Here is a 16,699-nt window from a genome sequence, read left to right as displayed (position 1 = left end):
GGTTGTGAGTCGTTAATTCTTGCTCGTGGTTATCATCTAGATAACATCATAAAACCCGTTTCTAAATGAAGTTTTATTGTAAATGTGGTTAACAATAGATAGTATGATATACCTAGTAGCATTGTTAGAATTCGAGCTGACGATGTATGTTCATAATCCACATCTCAGTCTCTAAGATTACAACCAAGAGACGGTGAGCCCTGTGGATGCAAGGCCTTCTTCGTGCATGTAGAGTGTTGAAAGCTGTGGAGAAAAGTGAAAGGCTGAATGCAAGGTCGACGGTGAGCTGGATGCTCCGATGGGGTATAAAAAGGGTGGTTACTCTGCTCGAGTTCAACCTTCCCAATATTCCAACATCATCTCCAAGAATCTCCAAGACAAGAGTTTCTGCCAAATACATACCCAATTGCGAGCACTACGCGAGAGCTGTCTCTTTCAAGCCAGAACGAGTAAGTTATAGTCCACTTTCCGAACCGACAAGAAACTTGCTAATCGGAATCCCAATATCAGGATTGTCATGAAGCTCACAATCCTCGCCCTCCTCGTCGCCGCGGCCTCAACCGTTTCTGCAGGAGACCACTGCGTTGCGGCTGACAACCCCATCCGAGGCGAATGTCTAGCAGACAATGGAAAAAGTGTCGGCTGCAGCAAAGGATACTGCTGGAAACGCTGCGGCGAGCCCGAAGACAAGAGCGAAGGCCTCAAGGGCCAATGGTGTTGGACGTCGGAGATCTCGCGACCCTCGACCCAGACAAGCACGGCTTTGTTCGGCGACTGGATCAAATGCTCCAAGGACTCAGATTGCAAGGAGTCCGATTTTTGTGGCATGAATCACACGGGCGGGCTGTGCCCGACCTGCGGGTGTGGTTGCCACAACACCAAGGAGGGCGTGACTTGGGCTGGTGGGGATATTGAGGGAGACAAGGTCTGGGCGCGTAAGGGATATGACCACAACTGCTAGTGGCAAGAACGCTTGACACCCAAGGGGAAGAGCTTGTTTTGGTGGGATATATGATATGGTTTCGATATGGGCTTGTCGGTGGTATGTTGTTTGCAATGAGACTGAAGGGGTTACCTGAGACATAAATGCATGTAAAAACATTAAGGGTTTGAATTATGAAGTTGCTGGAGCTAGAGGTCAATCATTAATACCTTGGACGATCATGGAGGTACGTCTGGGACGTCGCAGATGGGTATATTAGGATTGACAATCATGCAACAAAGTTATCGAAATAGCAATCAAGGACTAGCCTAATATCCAGCGTTATAATTTACTTTTCTAGAGGAAAGCGAATAGACAAAGAGTGGAAATTGATGTGTAGATGAGTATGAGTTGAGTTTGTTTATCATTTCCTACAGCGACCCACGGGTCTATCTATCGCTCTTTTTGTTCGCGTTATAAGGAGAAGGCCCGCTTCTCCAGAATTCTCGCCATTCAAGAACAAGCTGTTCATTGGCTGTTTAGCCAAGGGTCCATGAGCAGTTCTCGGGCAGTCTGTCTCTCGTCTGGGTCCCACTGCAGCATTTTTCGCATAAACTGCATAAACAACACCTTGTTGTCGCCTTCGAGGTATTCTTCTGAATCCTCTAATGACAGATGGAGGACCAAGAATCGCCGTCATTTCGGCTAGAAGGTGGTCATTTGAATGCTGCTTGTCGGGGCCCCTACCATCGAATAGATGATGATCTTCGAACAAGTCCCAACCCTAAAGACCTCGGGTTCGGGTTCGGGATCTCCACCTTACACTTCCAAAGTCCCAACTAATAGTGGAGCCTGGTGGCTCCCCATTAATCATTCTCAACTTAAAATGAGTTCTCGAATTTCTTCACAGAGCTACCTCCTAATGATTGCCACGATAAGTGGGTAAATAATTATTTGTTGCTGCCTCAGGCGTCTAACGATACTCTTATGCTCGTTCTCAGTGAGTCAAATAAAGAATAACAGAATAAAAGAAAAGAATATTAGACTTTAAATGAGATATGACTCACATCAGCCATAGGAGAAAAAACACCTAAAAGAGTAAATAAATCAATGAATAATTACTGCGCAGCCGTAGACCCACCCTCAGGGGCACCAGCCTTAAAACGTGCATAGCCACTGTGCCTGGCGCTGCGTGATAACGCAAGCTATAAAGCGATCGCCATTCTTCCTTTTCTTTTTTCTTCATACTCCCTTTAAGATATAATTTGATCTATAACTCCATCATGAGTTTGAATACGACAATGGAGCTCCTCGATTTACCCCCCGAACTGCTCCTGGATATCTGGGATCTGTTCGAAACAACAACCGACATGAACGCCCTGGTCCAAACATGCCATTACTTCTACGACAAGTTTAATGAATCTCTTTACAACTATATTATCTACACAGAAGCTTGTGCAAAAGCTTTAAACTACGCCGCACGACGATGCCCCAAAACCACCACCCAAAAATTACTGGACGCAGGAGCCAAACCAGACAACGATAAAGCGGGTGCCCCTCTGTGCGCAGCAGCAGCCAGAGGCCGACGAGACTTGATTCAACTCCTTTTACGACATGGCTTCAACCCGAGCATAAGAGACGAGGCGGAGAGAGCCCCCCTGCACTATGCAACTGCCCAAAACCATCCGCAAATCGTCGAGGCTCTCCTCGATGCAGGAGCCGATCAAGATGTGCAATGTGGACATGGGTATTCAGCGCCCATATGGGCCATCAGAGCCGGGAATGTCCAGATCCTGACTCAATTCCTTAACCGGGGTCCCGCGATAGTCTTTCCATGGTGGCACCAAGTCACCCCACTCGGCTGGGCCGCGGACCTGGGCCGCACCTCGGTGGTGCGACTTCTTCTCAAAAGGGGGCATCCCGTTGATGGGACCGACATTGATAGCGACGGAACCCCGCTGGCGTGGACGGCTCGCCGCGGCCATGCGAAGACGGTGCGGATGCTTGTCGCGGCGGGCGCGGATATCGAGGCAGGTAACGAGCGCCACGAGAGGGTTCTGCATTTTGCCGCGAACGGTGGGAACCGCCGCGTCGTGTCGTTTCTGCTGGACAAAGGTGCCAACCCGAACGTTCCGGATGATCGGCAGCGCACGGCGTTGTCGTGGGCGTGTTCTGCGTGGGTCCGCAACGAGGAGGTAATCACGGAGCTTGTGACGCGGGGCGCTGAGACGGAATGGAAAAACACTGAGAACGGTCGCACGCCGCTGGCCACTGCTGCGGGATTGGGCTTTGACACAGCTATCAAACCTTTGCTCGACGCTGGCGCCGATCCCACTGCCACCGACAATTACGGGTGCCCTCCCCTTGTGATTGCTGCGAGAGCTGGCCATGCGAAGACTGTCATGGCTCTGCTCGACCATGCCCCGGCTGTGGACTCCGACGACTCAGAAAATCAAGATACGTCCCCATCACAACAAAATTTCCCCTGCCGCCGATACATCGACGTCCCGGACCGACGCAACTGCACGGCCCTTTTCGCTGCGACCATGCTCGGATACGAACAAATCGTGCGCATCCTTCTCAGCCGGGGCAGCACTGCGATCGAGACTCCCACCTGTACGGGTCGCACACCACTCTCGGTGGCCAGCCAGTTCAAACAAGATGTCCTCGCCACCGGGGACGAGAGCATGGAAAACATCTGGGCATTGCTCAACGGCACGTTCGAGGGCGATACCGAGCCTGACATGAGAAGAGTAGAGGCAGCCTCCAAGGAGGCCAAGGCGTACGACGCGGGCCCGGATATCGAGTGTGATAGCTGCCAGGGGGGTGTTGCGGCACATGACATCCATTTCCATTGTGATCTGTGTTTGGATGGTGATTTCGATATGTGTCTGGAATGCCTCCTCAGTAGTGCCAACTGCTACGATGTAACTCATGTTCTGCACAAGATGGGCATGGTGAAGGGAAGGCAAAGGAGAATCTCCGATGAACTGATCTATCAGGGTACTACGACGGTGCCTGTCACTTAGTCTTGGGTGGTTCTGACTTACGACTGTATGATTGATGATAATGTATGTATAGATTGTGGCTGCGAGGCGGATGCACATAATAGCTTCGCTAAATGAGACATGATAAGATGACCCAACCCGGGCTGAAGAGGATCCCGAATTGAAAGATCGTGCGCATCCAGGATAACAAGTAAAATATAACGAGGACATAATGCATGCACGCCAGCAGCTCCAGCGGCTCTAGCGGCTCGCAGTACCTCTTATGAATCTTCCAGTCGGCCCTCTGACAATCCCTCGAGCAATACGAAATCAACTTGCAGCGCGCACAACGCTGCAGCGACTTATCCAGCGACGGAGTAAAGCCACAAACTCCTAGGACACCTCTGCTCAACCTCCTCGACAAAATCACCGGGACACATACCCGCCAGCTGCGCAAAATCACACGACCAGATCATCCAGCAGACCTCCGCGATACGAATATCCTCAGCACTGGAGACAGAGGCATTGCGCAGTTCCGGTCGAACACCATACGCCCGTAGCCGGCTCGACACGGTGCCCAGGGGAGCAGGTTATGGGCCATCTGTGGGATTAAGCCGGGCTCGTCGAACCGCGGTGACGAATGATTCCAGGAGCAGGGGCACGATCACTTTGGCTTGCTCCTCCGGTGAGAGACCCACGAGACGTGTTCGGCCCTCGCAATGCCGTGTGAGTGGTTGGGGTTTGCGAGGAATCCTGCGTCGCCGGGTACTCCTGGCAGCGACTTCACGGTGAAGTGGTAGTGGAGTGGTTGGGGGCGCCGAACGCGTCGTTCTCCCGGCGGCGGAGCGCGTTGAAGTCGGGCACGAGCGTGCCGGTAATGCTTGCCATGCTGCGATGGGTTGAGTTGATGGATATTTGTCAAGTACTTGACTGTACTTTTGTCTTTTCTACGCGCAACTATGGCCAACACGGCAGTGCTCGACACTGGTGTATATCGAGTGGAGCAAGATCTCGACAATTCAACTCGTTAAGGCTTCTACATCCAGCCCTACCATCCAACGTATCATTCATAATGATACGAGTATGCGCGCCACAATTCTCCATCCTGGTGATCCTGGGTCTATACAACGCCGTCGGCCAAACAAAAAAGATCCCCATTACATGGTAAACTCCCTATATAAGTATACAGCTCGGTTTTAATTAGACTTCAGCCTCGCTATATAAATGGCCAATTTCACCCTATCCGCAATCACAGAGTTAGGGAACATTTCATGGAACATCCATGATTACCATGACTTCCATTGCAGTCCCCCGCAAATGCTTGCGTGAGCGACCTACTCGGAGCACGCCATATCATCAACGCCGAGGCTTATAAATCGGCCGATAAATGCCATCCTGATGGATTGCAAGCAGCGGGGTATATTATAAGGGTGATCATTCCCAGAGAAAAGTCTCAGAATCACACCTTGCTTCCCAAGTTAGATTCACCTCAGCCCCCAAGATGACAGACTCTCGACCCAGCCGCCATCTACACCTCACGGCCTTTATGCGGCCAGTGTCATTGCACACAGGTGCCTGGCGCTATCCGGGATCCTACCCCGATGCCAACTTCAACTTCAAACACATTGCCAGTTTCGCCCAGAAGCTCGAGGCCGCCAAGTTCGACGCCTTCTTCATGGCCGATCACCTGGCCGTGCTGAACATGCCCGTGGAAGCTCTCAAGCGCAGTCATACCACGACCTCGTTCGAGCCGTTCACACTGCTCTCTGCCCTGTCCGCGGTAACTGACAAGATCGGCCTCGCTGCGACGGCGAGTACCACATATGATCTGCCGTACCATGTCGCTCGACGGTTTGCGAGTTTAGACCATCTGAGCGGCGGGCGAGCAGCGTGGAATATCGTGACGACGGGCAATCCGGAATCGAGCCACAATTTCGGGTTCGATGAGCACATGGCCCATGGCGATCGATATAAGCGTGCCCGCGAGTTCTACGAGGTGGTGACGGGGCTGTGGGACAGTTTTGCCGAGGACGCGTTTACTCGCAACGTCGAGACGGGTGAATATTTTGATCCTGCAAAGCTGCATGTGCTGAACCATTCTGGGGACGAGTTCAAGGTGCGAGGGCCGTTGAATATTGCCAGACCGCCGCAGGGATGGCCCGTGATCGTGCAGGCCGGGCAGAGTGAGCCCGGACGGCAGCTGGCGGCTGAGACGGCAGAAGTGGTGTTTTGCAGCCCGAAAGATCTGGAGTCTGCAAAGGCACTGTATGCGGACATCAAGGGGCGGGTCGAGAAGGCGGGACGGAAGAGAGATGCCTTGAAGATCTTGCCTGCGGCAATGATTCTTGTTGGGGACACCAAGCAGGATGCGCAGGAGAAAAGACTTAAGCTGGATAGTCTAGTGCACTATGATAGTGCTATTGCGTCTTTGTCGATTGCACTTGGGGTGGATGTTAGTGGCTTCGATCCGGATGGTCCATTGCCGACGGATCTGCCTGAGACCAATGCAAGTAAGACGATCAGAGAGAGTGTTGAGAGATTGGCACAGCAGGAGGGATTGACGATCCGTCAACTTGCGCAACGGTATGGTGGATACTGGGGACTGGCATTCCTCGGTTCACCGAGCGATATTGCTGAGGAGATGGAGACGTGGTTGCGGGAAGATGCCTCGGATGGGTTTACATGCACATTTCCTTTCTTGCCGCAAGGCTTGGAAGAAGTCACAGACAAGTTAATTCCAGAATTGCAGCGGAGAGGGCTGTTTCGTCAGGATTATACGGGCTCGACGTTGCGTGAGCACTTTGGCCTGGCGAGGCCGGAGAATCGCTTCTTTAGCGAGGGTTAACTACATACTGTAACTGTTTTCATCACAGATGGGAGTGAACTCCGAGGTAGCCATCTCTAGAAAACGATGCTTTGCTCACTGCATTGTATCAAGTCTTTGGAAAACTGGCATTTAACAACTAGTGAATTGCCTACTTCGCTAAGGTCAATGTCCTTAGCGGGCTGAACTTGATTATTTTCATTTAAAATACCCAATGGGCGAGTAATGGCAGTGCTGAATATTCATAAGACGCGGGCACTATACTTGTTTCTAGAAGGCTTTCTATCCCAAGCAAGCCACAGCCTTCGATAGAGTGATGAAGCTTACAGCAAAGGGTTGAACAACTGCTGGGCTGTTTCATCTCACCGTCCGCTGTGCACTTATATTGTATGTGGCATACATTTGCAATCGCAGAGATCGCGAAGAGGGTGTTTTGCGCGCCATCTCAGGACAGAAATGCATTTCATTCTTGAACTCGGAGCCACAGGTATCAATCACAAGGTGCGTGTTGGGACTGGGGTTCTGTCAGCCTTTCTCCACCGCCTCCCTGACCGCCCGCAGCGGACCTGTAGGTAGCAGATAGCTTCGCTTCTCTTCTCTCCTACAGACAATTTGATTCTCTCTTCTGCGCCCTTGCCCCAGCAGTTCTGCTTTCCCCAGCTTCCCCTGGTGCTTTTTTGAGAGTGCATAAGGCTGGATATCCAAGGGAATTAATATGAGCCGAGTACCATGCCCTAGAACAAATTCGGTCACATCATGCCCTACGACTCATCTGAAGGGGTGGAATTGTCTCCATCTTCTCTGACAGGCTCTGGGAACCGCCTTCTGTCCACCTCGCTGGAATTCTTCTATCATTTGCGCAGAGAGTAGACAAAGGCAATCCTGAAAGACCACAAGGGCGAACAGCAGCGGGAAGCGTCAGCCTGGTTTCTTGTAAAGGCACTGACATCGATGATTACCGAAGAGCATATCTACAGCCCACTCCCATTGTGCCATCTGGACTTCCACTACGGCAACATCCTCGTGGACGAAAACTACAACATTACGGGTATTCTGGATTGGAGCTATGTTTAGACGGTTCCGATGGAGCGGTTTGCCATCAGTCCGGAATTCGTCGCCCCTCCTGCTGCGCCGGCTGAGTTCAAACAGGCCGTGTTTAACTTCCGGGACATGTTTGTTCAGACTCTGGAGAAGATTGAGATAGAAAGGGGGAAGCTTCGCCTCCGAGACGCATGCTCTAATCTCGTCTTTTTGCATCGCCGCTGTCCGAGGTTGTCTTTCGGTGCACCTATAGCAATCATTGGAGAGCGATCTATGGCGCGCAGTTGATTCTTCCCCTGTTGTATGGCAAGGACGCTCGGTGGGAGGAGTTCCAGAGATACTATGCTGAGCATGCTGCATAGACACTAAGCAAGTTGATCCAACTTATTTTGAATAGCAGAATTGAAGATTCAAATTGCTTTGACTTTCAACGATATAAAGCAATAATTATACAATACAGTCATACATAAAAGACTCTAGAAAACCACCCACATTCGCCATGCCACATAAACAGTACTATAAGATCATCTTGAACATCAATGCCTTTCTCCGTTCCAATTCAGCTGCTTTTCAGGTGCTTAAAACGTGCCCACAATCAGGCTAGTCACAACCAACAAGATCAGGCTAGCAGCGGGCTTAGACATGGGATTCGCCGCCGACTGGCCGCCCTTGTCGTTGTGATAGGACTTGGCATCAACGCCGTGGTCCTCGATGCAGGACTTGACTTCGGTAGTGTTGTCTTGCGTGCTGCAGAATTGGAAACAGTCTTTCTTGTATGTGACGATGTTGGTGGTCAGGCCGCAGCATTGCTCGATGGCATCGGATTCTTTTTCGCTCTTGCGGAAGGCCACGACGTTGGTGGTGTTCCAGAGGTTCATGGGTGGTTCGGAGACCTTTTGCGAACAGGAGAGGTGGTGGTGGCGGGCCATGGTTATAGTGGATGTAGGTATGTGCCAGCGCAATATGCACGGAAGATATTGGTGTACACAGAAGAAATGTTGACTGATAGTTCGAGAGTGAGTAGTGAGGAAAGTGAGAGAACAAACAGTAAAAAAAGAAGGAAAGAGCTTCCTATTTATCTTACAACTCACCCATCTACGCCGGTCAGCCTTATGCTAACAATAAAAAAAAAAAGAAAAGGATTCATAGTAAAACTGCTCCCCGATGATCCACCTCGCATGGTCGAGTCAATGACATTCCACATGAGCCTCATTCGAGCATCGTGGTATCCCAAATTGAGCAAGCTCGGATAAGCCCGGTGGATCCCATGAGCTTTTCTCTGCGGTCAGCAGTCAAAGCGCGTCAGATCTAGGGTCTGCCAAGATCGCTTCTTTGTTTATTGCGGGATTGGCCCCCAACCAGCTCCTTTAGCGGCTTGTCTCATCTACGGGGTGTTGTTCGGCCTTGTGAGATTGTGAGATGTGAGTGAGATGCGGTGAACTGCTGGGAAATTGGGGAGAAAATTCTGCGGTATTCGAGTCGTCCGTTCAAGTAATTAAGTGTGTGGTTTTCTCTAGCAATTCGAGTTTGTTAGAATAGTTACCGGAATAACGAACCTTTGTTGTAAACCGGCGTTTATATTAATTTTATTGATCAGTGTAACTGACAATATATATATCCAGAGACTAGATCGTTACAGCTTCCTCTCGATTTTGCTACTTTGAGAAAGAACTATTCTATCTAATAGATGGCCAAATTAAACGCTATTTTATGAAGAAAAGAAGCATATCCAAGAAAATTATCTTATTAAACTCAAGTAAATAAGAGGGTTGAACCCCGGTATCATGTGAGATGGCCAAGCCACACGATGGAATGTGAAAGCCACATTGGACCCATCGTGATAGTGGCTGTGCAAATACGATGTAAATAGTTAATGACCAGTTTCTACGACTAGAAGGAGGATAGAGGGTATATACTATGGTTTGCCAATCGGGAGAGCTAAAAGAATTTTCACTTATTTTTTACGTTTATGTTATCTTAGCACTCAAAATATCTAAACGATCCGACCGAAACCACCCTTAAAGTCTTTGACTCTACTCCAGCCCGCACAAAAATAATAACTCGTGAACATATCTGTGCGTGGCTTCAACTAAATCCTATCTATGTTGTGTCATTCTTCTATTTAGCCGGCCAAGAGACTCAGCGTGTCGTGGTAAATTGCCAAAGTAAAATAACTGGAGTCAATACAGCGTCTCAGCCAAAACACAAAAGCTTATTTGGGTGGGCTGCAAATTTTTATCTGATCGCACAGTCAAAGATCAAATGCGATATAAAATCCCTCCTATTATATCTATAAATATCAACATCAATACAAAATACATATAAAAACCCGAGCCTTGAGTCTAGAGAACCCACTACTATAAGCACTAGTAAAATATTGACAAACAATCATCCCCTATTCTCCAGATAGACGCCCAGCAAGATCCCTGATCGAGTTGGGGCTCGGATAGTCCCATCCGGAACAACGAGACACAGCCCACAGACCCTGGTAGCATGAGAAGGGGGAAGAAAAAAAAAATCTCTGCTAACAACCAACGATAATGCCTCATTTCCAGTGTTAGGGCCCATTTTAGGGGGCCATGGCACGCGGACCCTCGACCAATGCCAGTACCCAAATACAAGGTGGAGAGCCTTAGACCACGGCGACTGGCCGACAAACCCGCCATTACAACGCCCGACACGCGGGCCAGGGAAGAAACTCGCCCTCATCAGATAAGATTGCCGGTGGGGATGTTTCCCGTGGTCGGTTCCTCGAAAGTTGCTTTTTTCTTTTATGACCTCGGGCCTTGGCTGCGTTTGATTTTTCTTTTCTTTCTTTTCTTTTCTTTCTCTTCGATGTACGAACCCCTGCTGTTAGCGCGCCGTTGATTCTCCTTTTTTTGGTGTTCGTGACAGCTTCTCTCAACTATGGCACATGCTCAGGAGTCAAATGGCCAGCTCGGTGACCACGAGAAGAACCCTCCGCACCAGACTGCGCCGGAGCAGGACTCGACCAATGTTCTTGGTGAGGGGAGTCCCGGTGTACGTCGCATTGCCGTCATCAGTTCGCATTTCGGGCTCGTGGATCGCATCTTCCTCTTTTTCGGCATTTTCCTCATCGCCTACGTCTATGGCTTGGATAGCGCAGTTCGCTACACATACCAGGTCAGTTGCAATCATATATATATATTTCAAGACACTAACATTGACTTTCGTACAGACCTATGCCACCCAGAGTTATTCCCAGCACAGCTTGCTCGCGACCATCAACGTTCTGCGCGCCGTCATCGGTGTCGCCGCACAGGTAGGCGCGATCGATCTATAAAACGCTAGAAACTGAATGACTCTTGCTAACCTACTAGTTTAGCCCACGGCAGCCAAAATTGCAGACGTGTTTGGACGCATTGAACTGATCATCGTCTCCATCTTCTTCTATACCCTGGGCACGATCATCGAAACCTTCTCGAAAAATGTCGAGGCCTTCTCCGCCGGAGCCGTGCTCTACCAGGTAAAAACATCTTGTGTTGACGTATTGTCTCCAGCAATCATCTGACCCATTCTCAGATCGGATACACCTGCATCATGCTCCTGGTCGAGGTCTTGGTTGCCGATGTGACCTCGACTCGCTCGCGTCTCTTTTTCTCGTACATCCCGACTCTGCCATTCATCGTCAGTATTCTATCTTTCCCAAAACATGAAGCCAACCACAGCCGAAGACTGACCGGAAATCTAGATCAACACCTGGATCAGTGGAAACCTCACTTCATCCGTGCTAGCCGTCGCCTCGTGGAAATGGGGTATTGGCATGTTCGCCATTATCTACCCCGTCTGCGCCCTGCCTCTGATCATCACTCTGTTCGTTGTCAACCGTCGTGCGAAGAAGTCTGGCCAGCTGGAGTCGTATAAGAGTTCTTTCCAGTTGCTTGGCGGGAACCGGCTGGCCATCGAGCTGTTCTGGCATCTGGACGTGGTGGGGAACCTTTTGATGATCATTTTCCTGGCTTGCATCCTCGTGCCCTTTACGCTTGCTGGGGGTGTCACTGCACAATGGCAGACTGCCAAGGTCATCGCGCCTCTGGTCATCGGCTTCGTGCTGATTCCGGTCTGGGTGTTGTGGGAGCGTTGGTGCCCGCACCCCATGATCCCGTTCAAGGTATGTTCAGACACTTTCACAAAGGAAATATCAAGCAAATGGTTGCTCATTGATCGTCTAGCTCATCAAAGACCGTGCCGTCTGGGCTGCTCTCGGAATTGCCCTGATGATCAACACTGGTATGGTCACTTCTTTGATACTTGCGAAGACTCATCGTTGATTTTTTTTTCCAGCGTACTATATGCAGTCGAACTACCTAATCACCGTGCTCTACGTCAGCTTTGACGAGTCCAACTTGAGCGCCACCCGTATATACTCTCTGTACAGCTTCGCCTCGGTGATTACGGGGACGATCCTCGGTTTCATTGTGATTAAGGTCCGCCAACTCAAGCCTTTCATCATTGCCGGCACGGCCTTGTACATGGTTGCTTTCGGTATTCTCATCCACTTCCGTGGTGGCACGGGAGGTTCCAGCCATTCCGGAGTGATTGGTGGCCAGGTTCTTTTGGGTATTGGTGAGTGTGTTCTTGACTCTGAATGGCAATGACAGTATCTAACAAGATCGCCTGCATAGCTGGTGGACTTTTCCCCTACGCCACACAGGCCAGTATCCAGGCCGCCTCGAAGCACGAACGTACGTACCCCCCCTATTATCATCTCCTTGCAGGAAAACAAAAAAAAAATCATGCACAGGTAGAACCAACCAGTTAGCTAACCAACCCCAGATCTCGCCGTCATCACTGGTATCTTCCTAGCTTTCTACAACCTCGGCAACGCCATTGGCAGCACCATCTCCGGCGCCGTCTGGAACCAGGTCCTGCCATCGGAACTCGAAAAACGACTCGGCAGCGTAAACCTGGCCAGCGAGGCGTATGCCCAGCCCCTCGTCTTCGCCGACGCCCACCCCGTCGGCACCTCTGCCCGCAGCGGTGTGATCTCCGCCTACATGGAAACCCAGCGCCTCCTCTGTATCACGGGGATCTGTCTGACCGTGCCTCTGATTGCCTTTGCCTTCTGTCTGCGCAACCCCAAGCTGACCAAGGAGCAAAGCTTGAAGAAGGCCGAAGAATCCGAGAGCGACTCGGCGTCGGCGCGGGATTAAGGGGTGATGTATTATTGTTTTTTTTTTCCGATGGGATGTAGGGTATAGGGGATGGGTTTCTGTGATTTCGTCTCCTATTCTCTAGGCAGTGTCAGCTATAGCTCGGTAAATTTGTCGGACTGTTGCTGGGCAATTCGAGTCTGCTCGAGTCCGCTCGTAACCTGCTCCGTCCTCTTTTCTTATCCTCACATCCCCTGGGGAAAAGTGTGTGTGCGTGTGCATGTCTCGGGGAGCTTGGTTTAGGGTTTGGGCGGGAATGGAGGCCAAGGCGTAGCTTCGGAAGGGGCTGCGGTGGCCGTCTTGCTCAGAATGCAAAAATTAAGCTTGTTTTGTCTCCATTCTTTGGGTTATGTGTGCTGCAAAAATAATTCAATTCAGTAGAAGTCGAGAGTCTCAAGTAGTGGAGGCAGTAGGAGTTGTTGGTGATGGGTGAATTTCTCTCCAAGGAGTACGTAGTCGTCAACCTTAACACGGTCCATAACCTAATTATCCGCACTTCGCATGGTCCATCTGTATCTAATAGAACGACAGAGTGGCTGAAAGTAGTAGCTGTTTATTCGGAGAGAAAAAAAGAAAACTGTTTTATTGAGTTCTTTGAGATTAACTTTGAACTGAAGAGCTGTGTTAACTACAATCCAAATCTTGAGTCAGTACCAGACCCGATGGTGTGCGATATATATGCGACCAAAGACGTCTACAGGTTGACGTGGAATATACCGTTACATCTGTCAATAGTACTTTCTTGCTTTTTCAGACATACTATTTAAAGTCTATTGCAACAGCTAGCCATATGGCAAGTTTATACACAAATATCTTATATCCTATCCATTACTCAAGTATAGGGGGCGTTCAGAGTTTGCAAGTTTGCGAGTATGAGACACCTGGGATGATTCGGAGCAAGGGAACCCCCGAATCTAGGGAGGACGCACATCATCATCATCATCGAAAGCTTGCGAGAAGGAGTCAAATAAAACATCAAACATCAACAACATTCAACATAAATGCGCCCTTTTGCCTGTCATAACTTTTATTTCTATTTTGATTTTTACTAGTTTTTTTGGGGACATTGGTGGTTCTTTCTAACGCAGCACAGCCTCACGGACTAGAGAGCTTAGTCGATGCTTTTCTACCCAGGGGAAAAACCAGATCGATGGATCGCAAGAGCTTGGGGCTGACTAGGGGGCGGATCAAGCTACGAGGGTTCCCCGATGTTTCCCAACTTCACAATCCTTGACATAAGGAAAATTCCTTATTCGACCCCATGATGTCCCAGAATCCTTCCTGATTCAGAGAGACGGTCGAGAATGAAGTTTTTTTTTTTTTTTTTTTTATCTGACGCCGTCATCCCATATTTCTTGGCGCAGGAGGGGAATGGTCAGGGGAATCCCATGGGGGATCCCGAGGCCGTGAGGCTCCACGTTCCTTGACTATAGTACTTTTCCCCCCTCTTTTTTCCATGGCCAACAAGCTAGTATTCTAGACCGTTTTTTTAATGGGGCTCGAGGTCTAACCGCTGTTTATCCAGGAGGCATATAGAAAAAAAAAGATAGAAAGAAACAGCTGAGACATAACAGGGATGCTGAGAGAACTAGGATCACTTCACAACACGCCTTGTACAACAACATGAGAGATCAAGGGAAGGAAAAAACCTCGCAGAGAGAAAGAGCCAAACAAAACCACGCCACGCCATAGTCAACAGGTTCGTCACAAAGTCATCCATGGCGTTTGGTGGATCGGCGTCATTGGTTTTTGCACGCGTGTTCACCACCGTCATTCATTGGCATTTGAACCCGAAACAACTACTATTGGAAAGCCATCATGCAAGCCCTGGCAAGCCCAATAATGGCTCCACTTTCCAGCTCAGATCTTCAGGATCTTCATCCAGGCAAATAAGGGATCTGCTCCTTCTCCAGAAGGATCCGGATGCCATTGTTTCGGACCACGTACGCAATCAACCCATGTGTCCACAGCCAAGAATGCAGGAGGTGAGGAGGTGGCTCACGCATGGGATACCTCATGGTACATCACTGGTCATTGATAAATCGCCGTGTCGTCACGGCTTGAGACAGCAGTGCTCGTTTTCTCTAATATATTCGCCTGTCTTCTTGTGCTGGTCTATTCTTTTATCAATCACTCGTTCAAACCTTCTTTATATACCTTCAAAACTGGAACTCTCCAATCTTTTCAATCTTGTTTGAATCTTTGATCTTGAATATGTTGGTTTCACACTCTACTCCCATCTGCGCCGAGCCCAAGAAGATGGCTTCGCCTACCGTCATGACTCCCCGTCCCATCACCAAGCTCGACACTGTCCACCAAATTGAAGACGCACACATCCTGCACCTGTCTCGTCAAGTGGAAGTGGGCATGCAACTATTCCCCCATGAGAAGATCAGCTTCCACCCCGTGGCCGGCGGTGGCGTGGTAGCTCTGACCACACCACTCCTCGGAGCCCAAATCAACCGAACCCTGGGCCTGGGCATGAAGGGCCGAGTTACCGAGCAAGACCTCTGTGACATCGAAACCCTGCATGACTCGGCCAATCTGACCCCACACCATTCTCCTCTGCCCCTACGCCGACCAGAGCGTGCTGCAGGCACTAGCTATGCGCAGCTACGTCGTAGATGGATTCCTCAACATCTACGCGCGCTCCCTGCACGACCTGCACGTCGAGTTCGACCTGGACATGGACTCCACCGAGCCCTCTGAACTGGCCTTCTCCTCCAACATGATGGTCTGCCGCGCCCCCGCCAACGACGCCGGTGCCGGCGCCTTTATCCACTCGTCCGTCGCGGGTTTCAAGGACGACGGCCGCTCCGTTGAGGTGTTGCGCAGCCTGGCCGAATCCGCCGCCATGCGCACCGACACAAATCTCTACTTCGGCAAGATCGACGGTCAAATTGCCGGCTGTGGCGCCATGGCTCTGATGGAAACCAAGTACGGCCGCGTTGCCCACCTCTACATCGACAGCACCACCCCGAGCTTCCGTGGCCGCGGTGTACAGCAGGCGTTGATCCGCGCTCGCTTGATCGATGCCAAGCGTCTCGGCTATGACTTTGCCACCATCCATGCTCGTCCGGGTGTGGGCACGGGCCGGAATGCCGAGAAGGAGGGTTTCGGCCTGGCCTACACCAAGCCCATTCTGACCAAGCGCTCCAACTAAACCGTTGGGTCTGCTTCTTTTCTTTTGCCTTCTTTTTGCATCTTTTTTGACATTCGTCACATAATCACGGGCCCCGCCGTCGGAGACATGGAACCGGGCTTAGCATTTCGAGACTCATTTTCAGGCGTTGGGGATTTTACTGGGATCTGGATATGGCACGATTTTTTTTTTCCTACTTGGTACTTGGCACAAAAAATTCCTGGCTCAGGAGTTTTGGATCTGTATATACTTGGCGTTGGACTAGACAGACTGGACTTGAACTGTGAATTCATGACTATCCACATCGATATACTTGACATATCATTCCTACCATGAAACACAAGTAGAATATATTGACATCTACTGTATCTACTGTATCATCAGATAATATCCTGCAACACTAAATTTGTCCCATTCATACATAGAAATGTACTTATGATTTCTATTGCCAATGATTTTCGTTGCATGTGCGCTGTACTCTTTGACTCGGGCAAATTATTCGGCATCCAACGGCAAGTCTCCACTGATCCACTGATCCACCACCCTCCCCGGTCGCCACAGACTGGGATTCGAGGCCCTGCAGGGGCCCTTCTGATTTTCAGGGTTGAA

At 50.1% G+C, this 16,699-nt stretch overlaps 7 protein-coding genes across 7 annotated transcripts; 4 read left to right on the top strand and 3 right to left on the bottom strand.

The window, feature by feature from the left end:
• Positions 1 to 517: 517 nt before the first annotated feature.
• NUU61_008763 (uncharacterized protein) lies at positions 518 to 961 on the top strand (the record flags this gene model as incomplete). Its single annotated transcript, XM_056659288.1, has 1 exon — positions 518 to 961. The coding sequence occupies one exon, from the start codon at positions 518 to 520 to the stop codon at positions 959 to 961; it is 444 nt and encodes a 147-aa protein (XP_056507581.1).
• Positions 962 to 2,223: 1,262 nt separating this feature from the next.
• Positions 2,224 to 3,951, top strand: NUU61_008762 (uncharacterized protein; the record flags this gene model as incomplete). Its single annotated transcript, XM_056659287.1, has 1 exon — positions 2,224 to 3,951. The coding sequence occupies one exon, from the start codon at positions 2,224 to 2,226 to the stop codon at positions 3,949 to 3,951; it is 1,728 nt and encodes a 575-aa protein (XP_056507580.1).
• Positions 3,952 to 4,039: 88 nt separating this feature from the next.
• NUU61_008761 (zinc finger MYND domain-containing protein) lies at positions 4,040 to 4,797 on the bottom strand (the record flags this gene model as incomplete). Its single annotated transcript, XM_056659286.1, has 3 exons — positions 4,040 to 4,299; positions 4,352 to 4,473; positions 4,697 to 4,797. The coding sequence occupies 3 exons, from the start codon at positions 4,795 to 4,797 to the stop codon at positions 4,040 to 4,042; spliced, it is 483 nt and encodes a 160-aa protein (XP_056507579.1).
• A 613-nt stretch (positions 4,798 to 5,410) lies between these two features.
• On the top strand, positions 5,411 to 6,754 carry NUU61_008760 (LLM class flavin-dependent oxidoreductase; the record flags this gene model as incomplete). The annotated part of the gene is made up of 1 exon (XM_056659285.1): positions 5,411 to 6,754. The coding sequence occupies one exon, from the start codon at positions 5,411 to 5,413 to the stop codon at positions 6,752 to 6,754; it is 1,344 nt and encodes a 447-aa protein (XP_056507578.1).
• Positions 6,755 to 8,352: 1,598 nt separating this feature from the next.
• On the bottom strand, positions 8,353 to 8,703 carry NUU61_008759 (uncharacterized protein; the record flags this gene model as incomplete). The annotated part of the gene is made up of 1 exon (XM_056659284.1): positions 8,353 to 8,703. One exon carries the CDS (start codon positions 8,701 to 8,703, stop codon positions 8,353 to 8,355), a length of 351 nt encoding a protein of 116 aa, XP_056507577.1.
• A 1,978-nt stretch (positions 8,704 to 10,681) lies between these two features.
• On the top strand, positions 10,682 to 12,948 carry sit1 (putative siderochrome-iron transporter Sit1; the record flags this gene model as incomplete). Its single annotated transcript, XM_056659283.1, has 9 exons — positions 10,682 to 10,918; positions 10,974 to 11,057; positions 11,121 to 11,261; positions 11,318 to 11,422; positions 11,487 to 11,906; positions 11,968 to 12,025; positions 12,080 to 12,361; positions 12,421 to 12,480; positions 12,572 to 12,948. The coding sequence occupies 9 exons, from the start codon at positions 10,682 to 10,684 to the stop codon at positions 12,946 to 12,948; spliced, it is 1,764 nt and encodes a 587-aa protein (XP_056507576.1).
• Positions 12,949 to 15,321: 2,373 nt separating this feature from the next.
• On the bottom strand, positions 15,322 to 16,018 carry NUU61_008757 (uncharacterized protein; the record flags this gene model as incomplete). Its single annotated transcript, XM_056659282.1, has 2 exons — positions 15,322 to 15,519; positions 15,566 to 16,018. The coding sequence occupies 2 exons, from the start codon at positions 16,016 to 16,018 to the stop codon at positions 15,322 to 15,324; spliced, it is 651 nt and encodes a 216-aa protein (XP_056507575.1).
• Positions 16,019 to 16,699: the final 681 nt, after the last annotated feature.

This window comes from Penicillium alfredii (genome assembly GCF_028826965.1).
Source record: "Penicillium alfredii strain IBT 34128 chromosome Unknown utg000011l_segment0_segment0, whole genome shotgun sequence".
In the NCBI taxonomy this organism is placed as follows: domain Eukaryota; kingdom Fungi; phylum Ascomycota; class Eurotiomycetes; order Eurotiales; family Aspergillaceae; genus Penicillium; species Penicillium alfredii.
The sequence above is the reverse complement of the archived record's forward strand: the minus strand, read 5'-3'. Positions and strand labels throughout refer to the sequence as shown.